Source organism: Accipiter gentilis, chromosome 8 (assembly GCF_929443795.1).
Source record: "Accipiter gentilis chromosome 8, bAccGen1.1, whole genome shotgun sequence".
Classification (NCBI taxonomy): Eukaryota; Metazoa; Chordata; class Aves; order Accipitriformes; family Accipitridae; genus Astur; species Astur gentilis.
In genome coordinates this window covers 1,384,807-1,399,903 of record NC_064887.1, presented here as the reverse complement: position 1 = coordinate 1,399,903, position 15,097 = coordinate 1,384,807, and the positions used below count along the sequence as shown (strand labels likewise).

The following is a 15,097-nucleotide window of genomic DNA, read 5'->3' as shown; positions in this document are numbered from 1 at the left end:
CCCGATAGGACCCAAAGTGGGGCCGCAGAGCGATCTGTGACGCTGCAAAGTGGCCACAGCCCAAACCACCATGCTTAGTACCACCACGGCCCTGCACGGCTCTTCGGGTATGTGGCAAGGGGTGCTCTGGCCGTAATTTGGTTTCGGTCTGTTTGGTACAAAGAGCGTCCCTTTTTATGCTGAAGCGTCCACGTGTGAAGTCGTTCACGCTCCCTTCTGGTCTCCAGAAGTGAAAGATTTCAATGCGGCAATCACTGTCGATTGCCAGCTGCTCACATGTGCACACCAATAGATAAAAATTAGGTGATGGTCAGTATTTCCAGTTTTGCAGTGAGATAGTGACGTGCTAGGTTGAGAAAATTTAAATAAAGGTGCTGCTGATGTTATTAGCTGCAGAGCACTGATTTCAAGGCTCCCATCAGCCTGTGACTGTTGACATTAACTCCGGCACCCGGCAGCTCAGGCTTTGCCCCAGCTGCAGGAGAAGTTTACAGGATCAACAGGCTTCTGCCCTGGGGCAACCCACCCGTGGGCCACCTCAGTAAGTCCTTTGTGAAGGGCTTTTTGCAGGAGAATCTCCTTTCAGGACAGTAGCCAAGACGAGCTGTGATTTGAAAGGTGAGCTTCCCTGGGTCTTTCTCCTCCGTGTATTAGCCAGTAGCCATTCCTCTGGGGTGCCAGTCTGGCGGTACTGCTGCACGGCAATCGCCATAAATCCACGGAGCAGTAAGGGAACAGGCAGGGCATATGAAATAAGGGAAAATTGCGTATAGTCATTTGCTGTTTCTCTTCTGAAGGTCGTTTAACTTGGGAGAAATACATGGTGACATTGCACTGGCTTGCCGGAGGAGCATGATGAATTCTGTTGTGATGGTGGCCTGGGTTTGCCCATCCTAACGATGCTTCCAGCACAGTAGTGCAGTTGCTGCACTTCTGTATAAATCTGCTTTAGAAGCTCAAAAAGTCTGTGTTAAAATTACAAAATGTAAAAAAAAGGAAGTAAAATAATGTAAATAATGCAAAAAAAAGCAGGAACGCCCTTGGTGAGAGGGGCTGCGGATGGCTGAAACCACTTCAGACACTGAGCCGGGTCTCAGATTTGGGGGTGCCCGGAGTCCCGGTCCTGCGTGCTTTCCTCACCCCGCACTCGAGAGGCGTGAGCTTGGCGTACAGCGGGTGAGGAACCGCAAAGCCTGTACTGACGCAGCAAACCCAACCAGCCTTCCTCAGCGGCGCAGCGCGCTTCCCGCGCACTAGCTGGAAGACTGTGCAGATAAAATCTAATCTACGTCAACCTGTCAAGACCTGTTGGCTCCTATCAGCAGGTGGTGCTTTTGCAAAACTCAGTGTTTTATTGGAAGGCCCATTACTAAACAATGCTTTACGCCTTAGGATCGACCGTTCTCCATCGCCTACCGCTTTTGTGCACAGCTCGCCGGGAGTGGGCAGCGGGGAGGAAGGTGGGCGAGCACCCTGCGGCTCCGCTTCCAGCCCCAGCTCTGTCCAGGCTGTTGGAAATTGTTGTGACATTGTGTCCCAGGCAAGAGGAATCAAGGAAACGGAGACGGGTTATTCTGCCGAACTTTAATTCTGACTGATACAACACACATTGATTTGGTACACAAACAAGCTAGGTTTTAAGGCAATGATCTCAACACCATTACACTACAGTTCCCGTAACAACTCGGACAGAAGTACAACATATTAAAACCAGTATTAGAAATACTACTGTAGTGGAATTTAAATACATCACATAAAAGGCATCTTTAAAGAAATGCAACAAAGATACACCTTCCCACTCAAACAAGTAAATGGGAAATAAAAGCTTTCATTTACGCTTAACCTCTTTGAAGTCATTTTTGAAAGTGCGTTCTTCCAGCCATGTCCCGTTACGGCAGCCATGGCTGGCAAATAGTGCTTAAACTCCTTTTCTGTAAACAAATTAAAAGCAGACATTCTTTCCCATTTTCTGATATTTAAAGTAGCTTCTTCATATTACCGTACCCAAAGATGGACAGAACTGCCTTTTTCCAAATATAAGAGTGAGTGTCCTATTTCACTAAAAAAAGGCATGGCGTAACAAAATTATTTTAAGTGAACTGAAGTGAAACCACCCCTGACACGTAAGAACAACAAGCCCACGTCCAGTTCCTCTAGAAATGCACAAGGGTCCCTTCCCACAGCCAATTTAAGGCAATGTCACGTTTGAGCCATTCTCTCATGACCACGTATTTGATTGATCGTGTACAGGAAAAAACAGCACTCCCCTCTTGCCACTATAAAAAAGCTGATAAAAGGGGAATTGATTCACTCTTCCTTGCAGAACCTCTCCCTCGCTATCCCATTTAGGATCCCAGATAAGCTGTATGCTCTGTAAGTGCTGCTGCTCAGAAATGTCTTGACAAAGAATGATTCAGTCTAATTGTTAAGGTCATCCTGACATATTTTACCAGTGACTGGGTTTGCTTATATGTTTTTAAAAGCTAATGTACATAAACTGAACGGTACGAATTCTCTGGGCAGAAGAACAAGCTTTTTATATTCCAACATTTTTTTTTTTAAAAAAAGTATGAATCCTGCAGGGCACTTTTTCAAAGAGAATAAGTAAAATTTTTCTTTCACCATGTTCCCCAAATTGCTGATTCGTAAATGAACTGGGACCAGCAGCACCATCAACGTGCAGGCATGTGCAGTTGTTACGCTCAACATTGACTCAGGCACAGCGCAGCAGCTCGCCAGGGCCACGCGGCTCTGAGCGTGGGGTCCCACGGCCGGAAAGATGGTGTCGACTCGTAGCTGAAAAGGGAATTTATTTCATTAAACTGAAGAAGATGATGAGTACTGATAAAAGAAAGGTAGCACCTTACAAAATTTGCCTCCGTGGTTTTAGGCTGGCTCTTGAATCAACGTTAAGACATTAGCTTTTAGGTTGCACCCGAACACCACCCAGATAAAACCAGATCTATGTAGACAGTGGCTTCTGCTGTCAGATTAATTATTTTTGTTTGACTGATACGAAGATAAGGAATTAGACAACACAGTAGCAGAACAAGAAAAGTGAGTAGCCAGTTTCTGTTTTGTTATTTTATAAACAAAGGAAGAGAAGTAAAAATAAAGGTTCTGTACAAGAAATACCTAGCAGATGCAGGATTAATTTGCCTTTAAGGCCCCTGAATTTGACACTATATGGCACATACTGTATGCTGTACAACTATACGATATATTGTATTTTATTGTATTTGCATCTAATTTCACCCAAGAGGCCACAAAACAGGAAATATTAGAGGCTGTTATCTACAAAATGGTGAAGAAAATGAGACAAAAATGTAGCCCTTTTAAAAACTTTAGATGTGACACAAATGGATTAGAACTCAGTTTTCTAATAAAACCTGAAAGTTACCTGGGGGAAAGGTCTGACTGATGCACACACTTCTACCCACCTCTTTCAGTTCGCTTTATTTAAAAAATTCCCAAAGCTGTCATATCTCTCAAATTTGTCTTTTTGGAGCAAAGAAAAAAGAAACTATTTGGGGGTACTATTTTGGCCACTTTGTAGGACATTTTAGTAATGAAGTTTTGAGTGGCATGCCCATTACTTAAAAATCATTTGATGTTCCTTTTCTTCCTCGACATGTGCTTTTCCAAATAAAACAACTCATATGGAAACAGTATTTTTGGTGTTGTAAACCTTTGCCATTAATCTAGAGGAAGAAGAACATTTACTGTCTCTTACAACCTGTTTATCACTCTCTCCATCTGCTCAAAGTAGTTTTATAGTGTGCTTTGCAAACAGCAATTCTTGTTATGCCTGGGTATTTCACAGGCTGCTATTTAAAAAAATATCATAGATTTCTCACTTGTGTTGTTTGTCCCAATGCTACATCCTCCTCAGCAGATGAGCTTACTTTAGCATCCATGCAGAATGAGTATTTATCAGGACAAACCTATGCGTCATGAGACTCGTGCTACCTTCAGTTCTCAAAAGAGATGATGTACCATCGTTGCTACAACACAACCTTTTCAGTTTTAAGCCACTGACATCCAAATAAAGTCTCCTAATTTGGTCTTCCTTTAATTCCTGTATTTTTTGCCCCTTTCTCCCTCTGTCCCTTCAGAAAAAAAAGGAAAAAAAAAAAGAGGAAGAAGAACTCTCTGAAGTAGATAATCTTAGTATTACAATATATATAGGAGTGGGTCTCTTCAGTAACTTAATCTGTTGAACCTGTTCCAAGTGTCCCCTGATAGGAAAACCAGTTTTTCTACCTTAACTCAAGAGAATTCTCTTCAAACTCTATTTTAGGCACAGGAAACGTCATTTTTCTGCAGCTCAGTTATGAATGGCAACAACAACAAAATGTAGAAACAAACCCAATTCCTTCTTCCATATTTGAGAATTTTTGACACATTGGATAAATAAGTGTTTGGCACTGTAAGTCCACTCGGTAATACCATTTTCAGCTATTTATGCAGCTGCTAACATGTTACAGACACCCCTATTCACAGTAAATTTTAAGAGTACTCGTTGGCAAAAGTAGTTTCCATGCAAATGGATCGATGCTCCTTCATGCCGTTGTCCGTCTGATTTCCTCTGACAAGGTGATTGATCTCTCTTTCCACTCATTGTTAGAGCACTTGGAGACAGCATTGGCTGCTTGACAGAACTTCTGGAGGAGGATCTTTCTGAGTAGCAGGTAAACCCATGGATCCAGTATCTGGTTTAGTGAGGCCAAACGCACAGCTGTCAAGAAGAAATTGCATTCTTTGTGCAGTTCTGAGCTTGGGGCTTCACCGGAGAATCCCTTGCAGCGTTCAAACGATGTGTGGCTGAAGATCATCTTCAACATCGTTATCTAAGGAAAGTTAGGAGGAGAACGTGATATATGTTAGGAGACTGTTATCTGTTATCACTATATGCAAATATCCCTAAAGACAAAATCCTGTCAATTTTTTTTCCTCCCTTACCCAATTCAAACTGTGATCAGAGCAAATAAGCATTGAGAGAGCAGCTCAGTTTGTGTGTGTGTGTAAAATGAGTGATAAACATCATACCTTTCAGCTATCAGTCAGACTGACTTACAGATCTCATGCTAAACCAAGGCAGCACATGCTGCTTCCCTGCTTGAGACACAACAGAAAGCTGTGTGCTAAATCCTAGAGGTTCAAGATGGCCTTGGCTAGAAAGGGAAATTACTGACCTTGCAAAATTGACTTAAAGGGATTCATTTTATCATTATCATATTATTGCAATTACAAGGAACAGCTGAATAACTCATGATGAGTAGAGCTCTTCGAAATCATGTTATGAACAGTAAAAGTCAGGAAAAAAGAATTTCAAATACAAAAATGTCTTCTTATTTTAAAGCTAAGATGTTTTATTCTATGACTTCTAAATTTTAGAATTTGATTTTAAGGTAAACTATTCTGATTATGAACTGAGCCAAATTAAAAGTATTAATAAAGGTGTTTTGGGCTAGGAGTCAAGAAAACATTTTAAGTCAAAAGAAAAATAAATCTTTTTCTTTTGTCAAAAGCCACAGACTAAATTTTGCATTAACCTGACCTGTATTTCCTCCTTTCCCCCCCCTCAGTTGTACTCCTCCAGTGATTATATGATATATTTAGGAATCTGTTTCCTACAGCATCCAAACTGGCATGACCAAGAGGCACTATTTACATTGCAAAATGTTTCACACAAGTAGAAATTTCCATAACTGATGTCTCCCATACCTCACAGCACAGATCAGCAAGCTCTGGCCTGGGAGCCAAAAGCAACAAGCTGGTTGATTTTTGGGGGATTAAATGCCATCAGGCATGGCAGCATCTCGATTTGCAATATTAGATATGCAGCACAGGGCTATGTGGGTCCTGCCAGGTATTACGTGCATGGCACATGTGAGAACATAAGCACTGGTCAGCAATAGTCACTCATTTATTCTGAAAAGCCAAAGAAGAGGCAGCTTTGATTAATACTGTCACTCCAAAATCTGTACTTTAAGGTAATTTTATGACTCCTATTTCAACGTGTCAGCGAAGGTATCTGCTGTTGGTAGGGTACAGGCAGCAGACACAATCCATTTTTCTTACGGGTTGCCAGAAGGCTAACAATCTTTAAAAGACTTATAAACTGAAGACTGCACTATAATGATTCAATCAAGTAAAATAACTATACTTTGTACAAGTAAAATAACTATACTTTGTACATCCTCATTTTCCCGATTAAGATGTTTTAGCTTGCTTTACAGCTATCAACGTCATGAGCCTTGAAACACAAGGACACCTTTACTCTCATGTTACAGACTAGAAAGGCAAGACACCGCCAAGGGCTGCTACAGGCTGCACAGAAAACCTGTGACTGAAAAACAACCCGGCTTGGGATCTCCAGTGCAGTGCTCCAGCCACAGGAGCACTGGGTTTGTTATCAGGCTGCGGCTTATTCAGGTAAAAATGGTGAGAAGGTTTTTTTGTTTGGGTTTTTTTTAAAGCTGGTGAGAGAGCTCACCAGTTCTGGCGTTGTTATGCTCTCACATACTAATACATAACCATGGGAAATATGAATCACATTTTGAGAGATGTCAGATAGATATAATTTTCTATGGTTTAGTCAGTACCAGTGAAGTTTTCTGTACTAACTACAGCTGCTTAAAAATATATCACTTCAGAGGCTTTTAGTTGCCTCTCTACAGATAAGCTACATTAGATTTTGTATTGCGATGTTTCTTCCAGGAGCCCATAAACACGGGGATCGAAACGCCTTCTGAGCAGGCGCTTGCCATGCAACTCGCTGCCAAACGACGTGTGTGTCAGCTGTATAATGGGGAAATTACCCGTGCTCTTACACCTGGCTGTGATGCACAATGAAGCTCTCGGGTGCTTTAGAGCACGGAAAAAAGCAGAGCTGATGTGAGGACGGGGCATGCTTCCCCGTGTACGTCAGGTAACAAGCTGGGTACCAGCTCCTACCACGGACCGACGAGTGGCAGTGCCAAGTGACCTGACACTTGGGAAGCCAGGGGTAGGGCCCATGTGCCACACTCCATACTCCGAGGACAGCGCTACTGAACACCTAACTTTTCCTGGACGGGTCCTTTTTTTGCATGCAAAGCTCTCCTGGCCATGACTGGAAGACTTTTGACTGTCAGAATTTACTGTCTGGAAATCCTGCGGAACTGAGATGCAGTAGGTCCGCACATTTTGATGTGTCTACTGTGTATGTCAAGGAGATGGATACCCATGCGCAACGGCTCTGATGCACACCTAATTCACTGTCTTTGCAAAGGTCGGGTGTACCATACACTAAATAAACTGGCAGCCAGTCCTGAAAACACAGGGAACAGCCCGAGGGACAAGACTCGCAGTCAGTCATTTGACTTCAGCCTTTTGAAAGAACCAAGACAATCCGCACCAGCAGCACCACAAGCCGAGGTTTTCCCACAGAAGGCTGTCTTCAGAGCAGAGTGTCTCCCAGAAAGGTCACATCTGGACTGCTGCTGTCCCCATAAACCGGGACAGTCAGAGCAAGAGTGACCAGGAGCAGAGGCTACGGGGGAGGATTTTTCCGTTCAAAGGGATATTCTGGGTGCCAGATCAATAACCATGTGTTGACCTTGGAAAGACTTAGATGACTTTGGAAGGCAGGGCAGCTCACACAGCAAAGTAGAATTGTTTTTGTTTCTTTAAATAGAAGCAGTTGAGGATTCCATCTACTACATTTAATTTAAATAAAAGTGAAAATAAGTAGCCATTGGTAGAGCTTTTTAAAAATACAGAGAGATACAGACCCGGAATACAAAACCGCCACTTGCACACCAGACCCACACAATGGCAATCCTAACACTTTCTCTGCCACCTCCGTCTGTTTAGGACACTGTCACTGTTACAGCTTGGTCCACGCTGCCTGCAGCATCTGCCTCCTGCACCCACCAGAGTCCAGCAAAACCCACCTCCTGACGGGGACCGCAGCATTACCATCCCATAAAGAGTAGCAGTAAAGAGTATATAAATATGCTGTGTCCACACCGCATTTGTCATTCCCAGTATTCGGACTACTTTCTCCCAGATCAGATCTTCTAGCTCGTCCTTTGGGAACTCTGCAATGACCCTTGTTTTGCAGACCTTGTTGTCTTGCTCTTTTGTTAGTGAACCCATGGAGCTACAAAAATATCAGGCCAATAAGATACATTTCCCAAGAAGACAACTGCTGCTTATTTTTGGTGTTATTACATAATATTCCTTTACTGGAATATTTGTTGGACCAACAATTGCTCTACTGGAAATTTTATTTGTTTGATATCCTTAGAGGTTGTTTATCATGGCCTGTACTGGTCTTCTAAATGAATTAAAAGAAAGACTGCAAAAGGTAGAGGAACAACACCAGGTGGAATAAAGTCAATGGAACTACACAATTTATGCCAATAAAAAATTTGGCTCAAAATGCATATAATAATATAGCTGATAATTGTATTTATTCAATCTGAGTAGATAAAACTTTGCTGTTATCACTGAATGTAGTTTTATAATAACATTAAACCTCCACTGCTCTGGTTTTCAAACTTACAACCAAAGACAAGATGCATTTTGTGAGATATCTTTACAGCGTTTTGAATAAAGTTGGATTGTAGTACACAAGAACTTTTCATGGTTGTTTCATGGGCTCCCCAGCTGGCAACCATCACTGTGATATATTGCCACCAGCTTAACTTTACATCGGCAGTCTGTGTTACCTCAGGGACTCCCAGGCAGCTTACTATTAAATTGCAATAAGTTTAGAATGAACTTCCATTGTAGTTAGGGAAAAAAAAGGAAAAAAAAAGAGACGAAAACTTTCCCAAAGACATTTTTCCAGTTTTAGAAACTATGTTGGAAACTGCTGCTATCTGCAGTAAAAGATGGAGAATAAAACAGTTGATGTGCTTAAAGGTGCACATTTTTCAGCCAAGCACAAGCTGAGTAGCTGGTCTGGAACGCGGGGTAAGAATCTGACGGGAAATTCCTGGTCCCAAACTGCAAAATCTTTTCTTGAGATAGCTTCCAAAAAAACCCCCATGTTTTCTATGCATCATGAAGACAGGAGGATTCATCCTCTTACACTGTTTCTCCTCTCCCATTAGCCCTAACCTGTTGCTTAAACAATTCTCTCACACATAAAAAAGCAAGCCGTGGGAGGAAGAGAGGGTTCTCCTGATGAGATACAAATAGCAGCTGTCGTGAGTAAACCATGGAAAGCCACGATGGACAGGGTATGATTTTCCCTTGTGGTGATTAACAATACCTATAGTCATGTACCATCTTGTTTTAAAACCAAAATTGTAATTTTGTCTCACTAAATTCTTAGGACTCTTCTGCTGCCTCTACTGAAGCTGAGGCAGAATGAAAGACTTTAGTTCGAGCAGGCCAACTGCCAAGACAGACTCTGCCTGTGGACCCTTGAAGGAGAACTTCCCATTGCCTAGCATGGACATGGATTTCTTTTTTGAAGTAGAAATATTGCCTGTTGCAGGCAAAGCTAAGACACGTCCAGCCCAGGAGACTACAGAAGGGCATGTTCGGCATCCACACCACTCTAACCTCGGTTCACCCCTCACTGTAGCTGCTCATCCATCAGATTGACAGTAACCCAGAAAGGATCTAAGTTACATGGCATCTCATGACCTATCTTTATTAGCAACCTTCTTGCAGGAGGGCAACCCAACCGGACCACAGACGTACCAACATGTCCTGGGAAGAACTGCTTCTAGGAGCCGGCTCCGCATTGAGGCCGTGTTACTTTCTGCAGGGCAGCACGGCACAGCTGGCACGAGCAACCTCAAGCAAATCACTTCTCTGTTTCTCAGAAACATGTGATAGTGAAATCATTTGCAATCCTCTTGGAGAATTACTGGAGGAGGCTGAGGATTTTCATAAGAACATGTCTGCAGAAGGATAGTGATGCAGGGAATCGTGACAAGGTCCCACCAAAGTCTAGCGGGATTCCAACAAATGTGCTCTAATTTCTACCATTCGGTTGTGACCTCATTCTAGACAAATACAGTCCAGGAAAATCCAGTCTTTTGGCCAAACTGAAATTATCAGTACGCTGGGGCAGTTTTGAAACAGGTGGCTATTTCAGCCTCAGATGGAAGAGAAGCATTAGCGGGAAGAGTTACTGACTCACAGAAAAGGAGACATCTAGTTTCCTTGCAGCTCAGTGATATCACTGTCTTTTTTTCTCTCTAAGTAAAGGTGCTTTCCATAACTATGTTTTGCACATCTAAAAATATTACAAAATAATATATTTTTAATAAAAATACCTGTAAAGGAGAATGTATTTAATTTCTGTCTGACAGGAGGGTTAAGGAGAAGAAGTATTTTAATAGGAAAAGCAGCAGAATACCTGAGCATTTTGGCTTTAAATAGTCTTGAAACAACTCTGTGAGTGAATAGTTTTGTAGCCTGGAGCTCTAAAAGAATTATTATGAGAATTCCAGTCTGTACTGCACCAATGTTTCTGTGCAATCAAAGAATAGCTTCCTCTGTTTTACCTCAGACTCATTTCAATCTGCTGTCAGCTTAGGTCAATGGTTATGCTCCATAGTTGAGCACCAAAATAAATAGAAGATTAGCATGAACTGGAAACCGCTTACAATAAAGCAGTATCTTACTTAAGTGGAGTGTTTTCCCAGGTTCTCCATGCTGAAATCAAGTCAGAACCTGAGTGCACGACAAAAGGAGACAATGCCTGCATAATGTACGTGCTTCCTCTCTTCTACCAAATGCAGCACAAATCGAGAAAAGACGGGACACTTCACTAAGCTGTTAAGAGCACAGCCACTATCATCAGAAGTTTCACTTTTCTGTTTAATCACATTTGATTTTGTCATTTTCATCAACAGATCAAGTCTAAAAATACTGTCTGGGTAAAGGGGCATTGTTTACCTAATAGAAATAGTTGTCAGAATCCATTAATTCTCAGTTCTAAAACTCAGACTTCTTTTTTCAAAAAACCAAAAATCTCCTCTGAAAATCCCTGGGTTCCTGTTTCAACTAAATTTCTTACAACTGCTAAATGATGCAGCTATAGGTTAAATGAGTTCTACTATCTGGCTTTCACTGAAAATGCACTTGCATTACCCCAGGGTCACTCTTCCTAAAATCTGGCCTCTTATTCCTAAATCGTACTTTGTAGTTGTACAGAAAAAGTTGAAGTGTATGTATAAAAATGCTTCTGTGGTCAGGACTCTAGATTTTGAGAATATGAAGATGAAGACTGGAGAATATGCTGACTAGACAGAGAAGTTTTGCAGAACTCCACTGAACAAATTATATGCTTTCATGTGTTGCTGCCACACTGTTTACAAATTCACTCTGGCTTACGGCTGTGTCACCCAGTGGGGCAGCAGTCCTCCATATGATCGTAAAACGCACGCAAAGCATTGCCAACCAGTAGCTCTTCAACTGGCCCTGCCTTTGACTCGGAGCATCAGGCTCCTCGCCAGGGAGTCAGTTCACCTTCCGTGGCCAAAACTCTGAGAAGCCTTGCTCTCTCTTACCAGCTCTCTGAGCGTTTTCTGGAGGTCTCAGCATTGTTTACAACAGGCTTTCTGACCCAGGCTCTGCTCCGTTAACTCATCCCAGTAACACTTCCCACAGATCCATTCAGTAGAGCAGGGGGCAGATGTATCAATTTGACTTCTGGCTGTCAAACCTGCAAAAATGCCACTGGAAGCAAACCACCAAAGCGAATCCTTGCATCCTCACTGATTTTTCTGAGTACTCAGGTTCTGAAGGAAGAGAAAAAGTGTCCCTCATCTCGGGGATTTTCTCTCGATGCTATAAGGCTAGTTAAACCCTCAGGTGCAACAGCTCCATGGCCCCCATGGAGCTGTTCGGGGGGTCCTGCCAGCTTGGCTGCAGAGGGCAGAACCTGCACCCAATGGAAAGGCTACAAAAGCAAGGGCTGAGAAGCAAACATACTTCCTTCATTTAATAAATGCCTTCTAATTTTTTCACATTTAATTATGGACAAGCGTGCAACAGTTAACTTCTGTAAAATAAAGAAATCCTAGTGTCTCCCCTTGGGACTCAACTGCAGACGTCAGCAGGACGGCAGGATGTGCCACAGCGATGTTAACGGCTAGCCAAGGTGGCTGGGACTGGGGGCAATCAATGCACGGAGACACGGGAACAGTGACAGGGCAGTCTCCTGGTTTAACTTACCAAATCTAACGTTCCTTGGGGTTTGAGGAGCAGAACATTATTCTCTGCTCTCAAGTTCTCACTAAATTTTTAGTGTGGTTTCATATTTTACTTTTGTCACAAGCTGTTCATGATCTCCAGAAAGCTAACTTACAGCCTCTGATTTATTTTGGGGCCGGGTTATTTTGGAGATTTGATGGATTTTAATTAATTTACAAGGATAACATTACTAAATTAATTTGTTTTCTATTTTTACCTCATCCCCATCAGCCGTTAGCTTTGTCAGCCATTCCTCTTGTCACAGCCCCATTTACGAGAGCTCAAGTTCTCTGTGCACAAGAAGGAAGAAAAATCCTTCTCCAGTCATAAAGCACCTTTCACAAAACTTCAAAATCACCATAGCTAGCTTCAGCCCTTTCCTGCTTATGGATCCCAAGTACAAACTTTCCAAAAATCATACTATCCTCTGACAGCAGAATACGCTGGCCTTTTTAGATGGGGTAGTGCCCTTGTCCCACACGGCAGAAGGAGATGTGGATTCAGCCTCCTCCACTTCTACATCACGAGGAGGGGTTTACCCCAGTTTGACAAGAAAGAAAGGGCCTAAGTGAGGAATGACAAAATGGTAGAAAGAAATGCAAGGGTCCTTTAAAGAGCCAGAAACAAAAACCCTAGAATGCTGCCGTAAATACGGTACAGTGAGGAGTCTGCTGAAAACCAGAAGGCACTCGCAAAGCCTCAAGTTTACCTTTCCTCATACAGCACTGAAGTAAGTTTTGCTGCAAGGTGGGGGCAAGTAAAAACCCCTAAACGGCTGTCTCCCATGAGCAGAGGGCTCCATCACAGCATGGTCTCAATAAACTTCCTCACAGGTTCCCCCACAGCAGGGTCTCGATAAACTTCCTCGCAGGTTCCCCCACACGAGGAACAAGCAGGTTCTGGTTCCCCTTGTCCCCTCACCCTCAGACCCCTCTGGTGCTGTCGAGCAGGTACGCCGTGCCGGGCAGGAGCAGAGCGTGCCCTCCCTGCCGCTGGAGCCCGCAGCCGACCCCAGCCGCTCCCGCTCCCCGATCGATCTGCCCGTGGCTCCGTGCCACGAGCAGCGCCGACTCCAGCCTCCCGCTCCCAGACCCAGGGTGTCCTCGCGACTTGCCCTTCCCCTCTGTACAAGACCCTTGCTGTCCTCAGAGTCCCTCCTTACGACTCCAGTTCCTCCGTCTTTATTTTTTTCAACTATGCTGTGCTTGGGCTACCCTCTCCCAGCCTTCTCTCCTACTGGCTTTCCACACCTGACACCCCCCAGGCTCCGTCCCTGTCCCTGCCTTCTCTCCTCAGAGGCTGTTCACGGCCATACTGCCCGTGAGGAACCTCAACCGCCGCAGCCTCCCACCCTGCCCAGGCCGGCGGCTCTCTCTGGGGCACCATCCTGCCTCCTGCCCCAAGGGAGAGAGGAAGCCTGGGGTTGACCCACGGCGGGCGGCAAGGCGACCTACCAGCAGCGGTGACCAGCAGGCCGAAAGGACACACATGATCCCCAAGAGCTGGATCAGTGTCTCTGTGGCGATTCGCCCCCACTGCTTGCTGGAGCGGGACGCGGTCGCTTTGGTCCGACAACGAGACACCAAGGCCTCGATGGTGGCCAGGTTGCAGGCCACCGTCACCACGAGGGAGAGGAGCCCCAGGATGGCGAAGGTGGTGGCGAAGAAGAGGCTGCCGGTGAGCTGGCTGTCGCCGGTGCCGATGAAGCACCAGGTGCCGGGCCACTGCAGCGTGTACTGGCCCAGGCCGGCGACGGGCAGGAGGGCGAAGGCGAAGACGGCCAGCCAGATGCCGAGCAGCACCGCCTTCGTCACCCGCGTCTTCATGTGGCTGGCGTACCAGTGGGGCGCCCGGATGGCCAGCGTCCTCTCCACGGCCATGGCGCTGGCGATGAAGAGCGGGCAGAGGCCGAAGAAGGTCATGCTGAAGCCGAAGAAGGCGCAGAGGTGGCCCGAGGGGTCGACGGCGTCCCAGGCGCGGTCGGACAGGTAGACGGAGATGACGATGGGGCTGGTCAGCAGCTGCCCCAGCAGGTCGGTGAGGGCCAGGGAGCCGATGCACAGCAGGAAGGATCGCTTCCGCCGGCTCTCCTTGGCCCGGTAGCTGCGGGAGACCAGCAGCATGGCCAGGGCATTGCCCACGATGCCGGTGATCATCATGGTCAGCGGGAACGCCACCGAGACGGCGCTGCAGCCCTCCGCCGCCCGCCCCGTCCCGTTGTCCCACTGCCCCATGGCGCCGGCCTCGGTGCCGTTGGGCTCGTCGTGGCACTGCGGCCAGCGGCTCATCCCGACGGACTACGGCGGCGGCGGCGGGGAGCCGAGCTGCCGGCCCATGGCGGTGCGGAGCGCTGAGGCGAGGCGAGGCGCGGCCGGCAGCCGCTATAAGGCGGGCGGGCGGGCGGGCGGGGGACGGCCCTTCCCGCCCTGAGGGGAACGGGGAGGCGGCGCGGCGCGGCACGGCACAGCCCCGCCGCCCTCAGCCAGCCGCGGAGCTGGGGAACGCTGCCGTGCCTCAGGACGGGCTCCCTCAGGGGGACGGGACGGGGGGCTGCCGGCCGGTCCCCCCAGCGCGATGGCGGCGGCGGGCGCTGGCCGAGCCGGTCCGTGAGCTCTGCTGCCCCCGGGCGGCACCGGGGCCGTCGCCGTCCGCCGACCCCGAGTGTCCCGCTGGAAGCTGAACCGCTGCCGAGCCGTGAGGTGACGGGAGCGGCCGCGGCCCGCGGAATTCCGGCGGCCTTGCGCGGCGGCTGCGGCGGCCTTCCTCGCCCCCTGAGGGGGCGACGGCTGCTCTCTTTTTCTCCTTTCTAATCCCGCTCCGTTTTAACTCCCAGGGCTGAGTTTTAGCACGGTTCAGGCTCAACCGAGCGGTGTCTCTGACCTCGGGC

The 15,097-nt window shown here is 46.3% G+C and overlaps 1 protein-coding gene across 1 annotated transcript; it reads right to left on the bottom strand.

Annotated features, from left to right (window-relative positions):
• Positions 1-1,582: 1,582 nt before the first annotated feature.
• Positions 1,583-14,596, bottom strand: PTGER3 (prostaglandin E receptor 3). Its single transcript, XM_049808204.1, has 2 exons — positions 13,665-14,596; positions 1,583-4,850 (listed from the first exon to the last, which is right to left on the bottom strand). Exons 1-2 carry the CDS (start codon positions 14,496-14,498, stop codon positions 4,563-4,565), a joined length of 1,122 nt encoding a protein of 373 aa, XP_049664161.1. The 5' UTR covers positions 14,499-14,596; the 3' UTR covers positions 1,583-4,562.
• Positions 14,597-15,097: the final 501 nt, after the last annotated feature.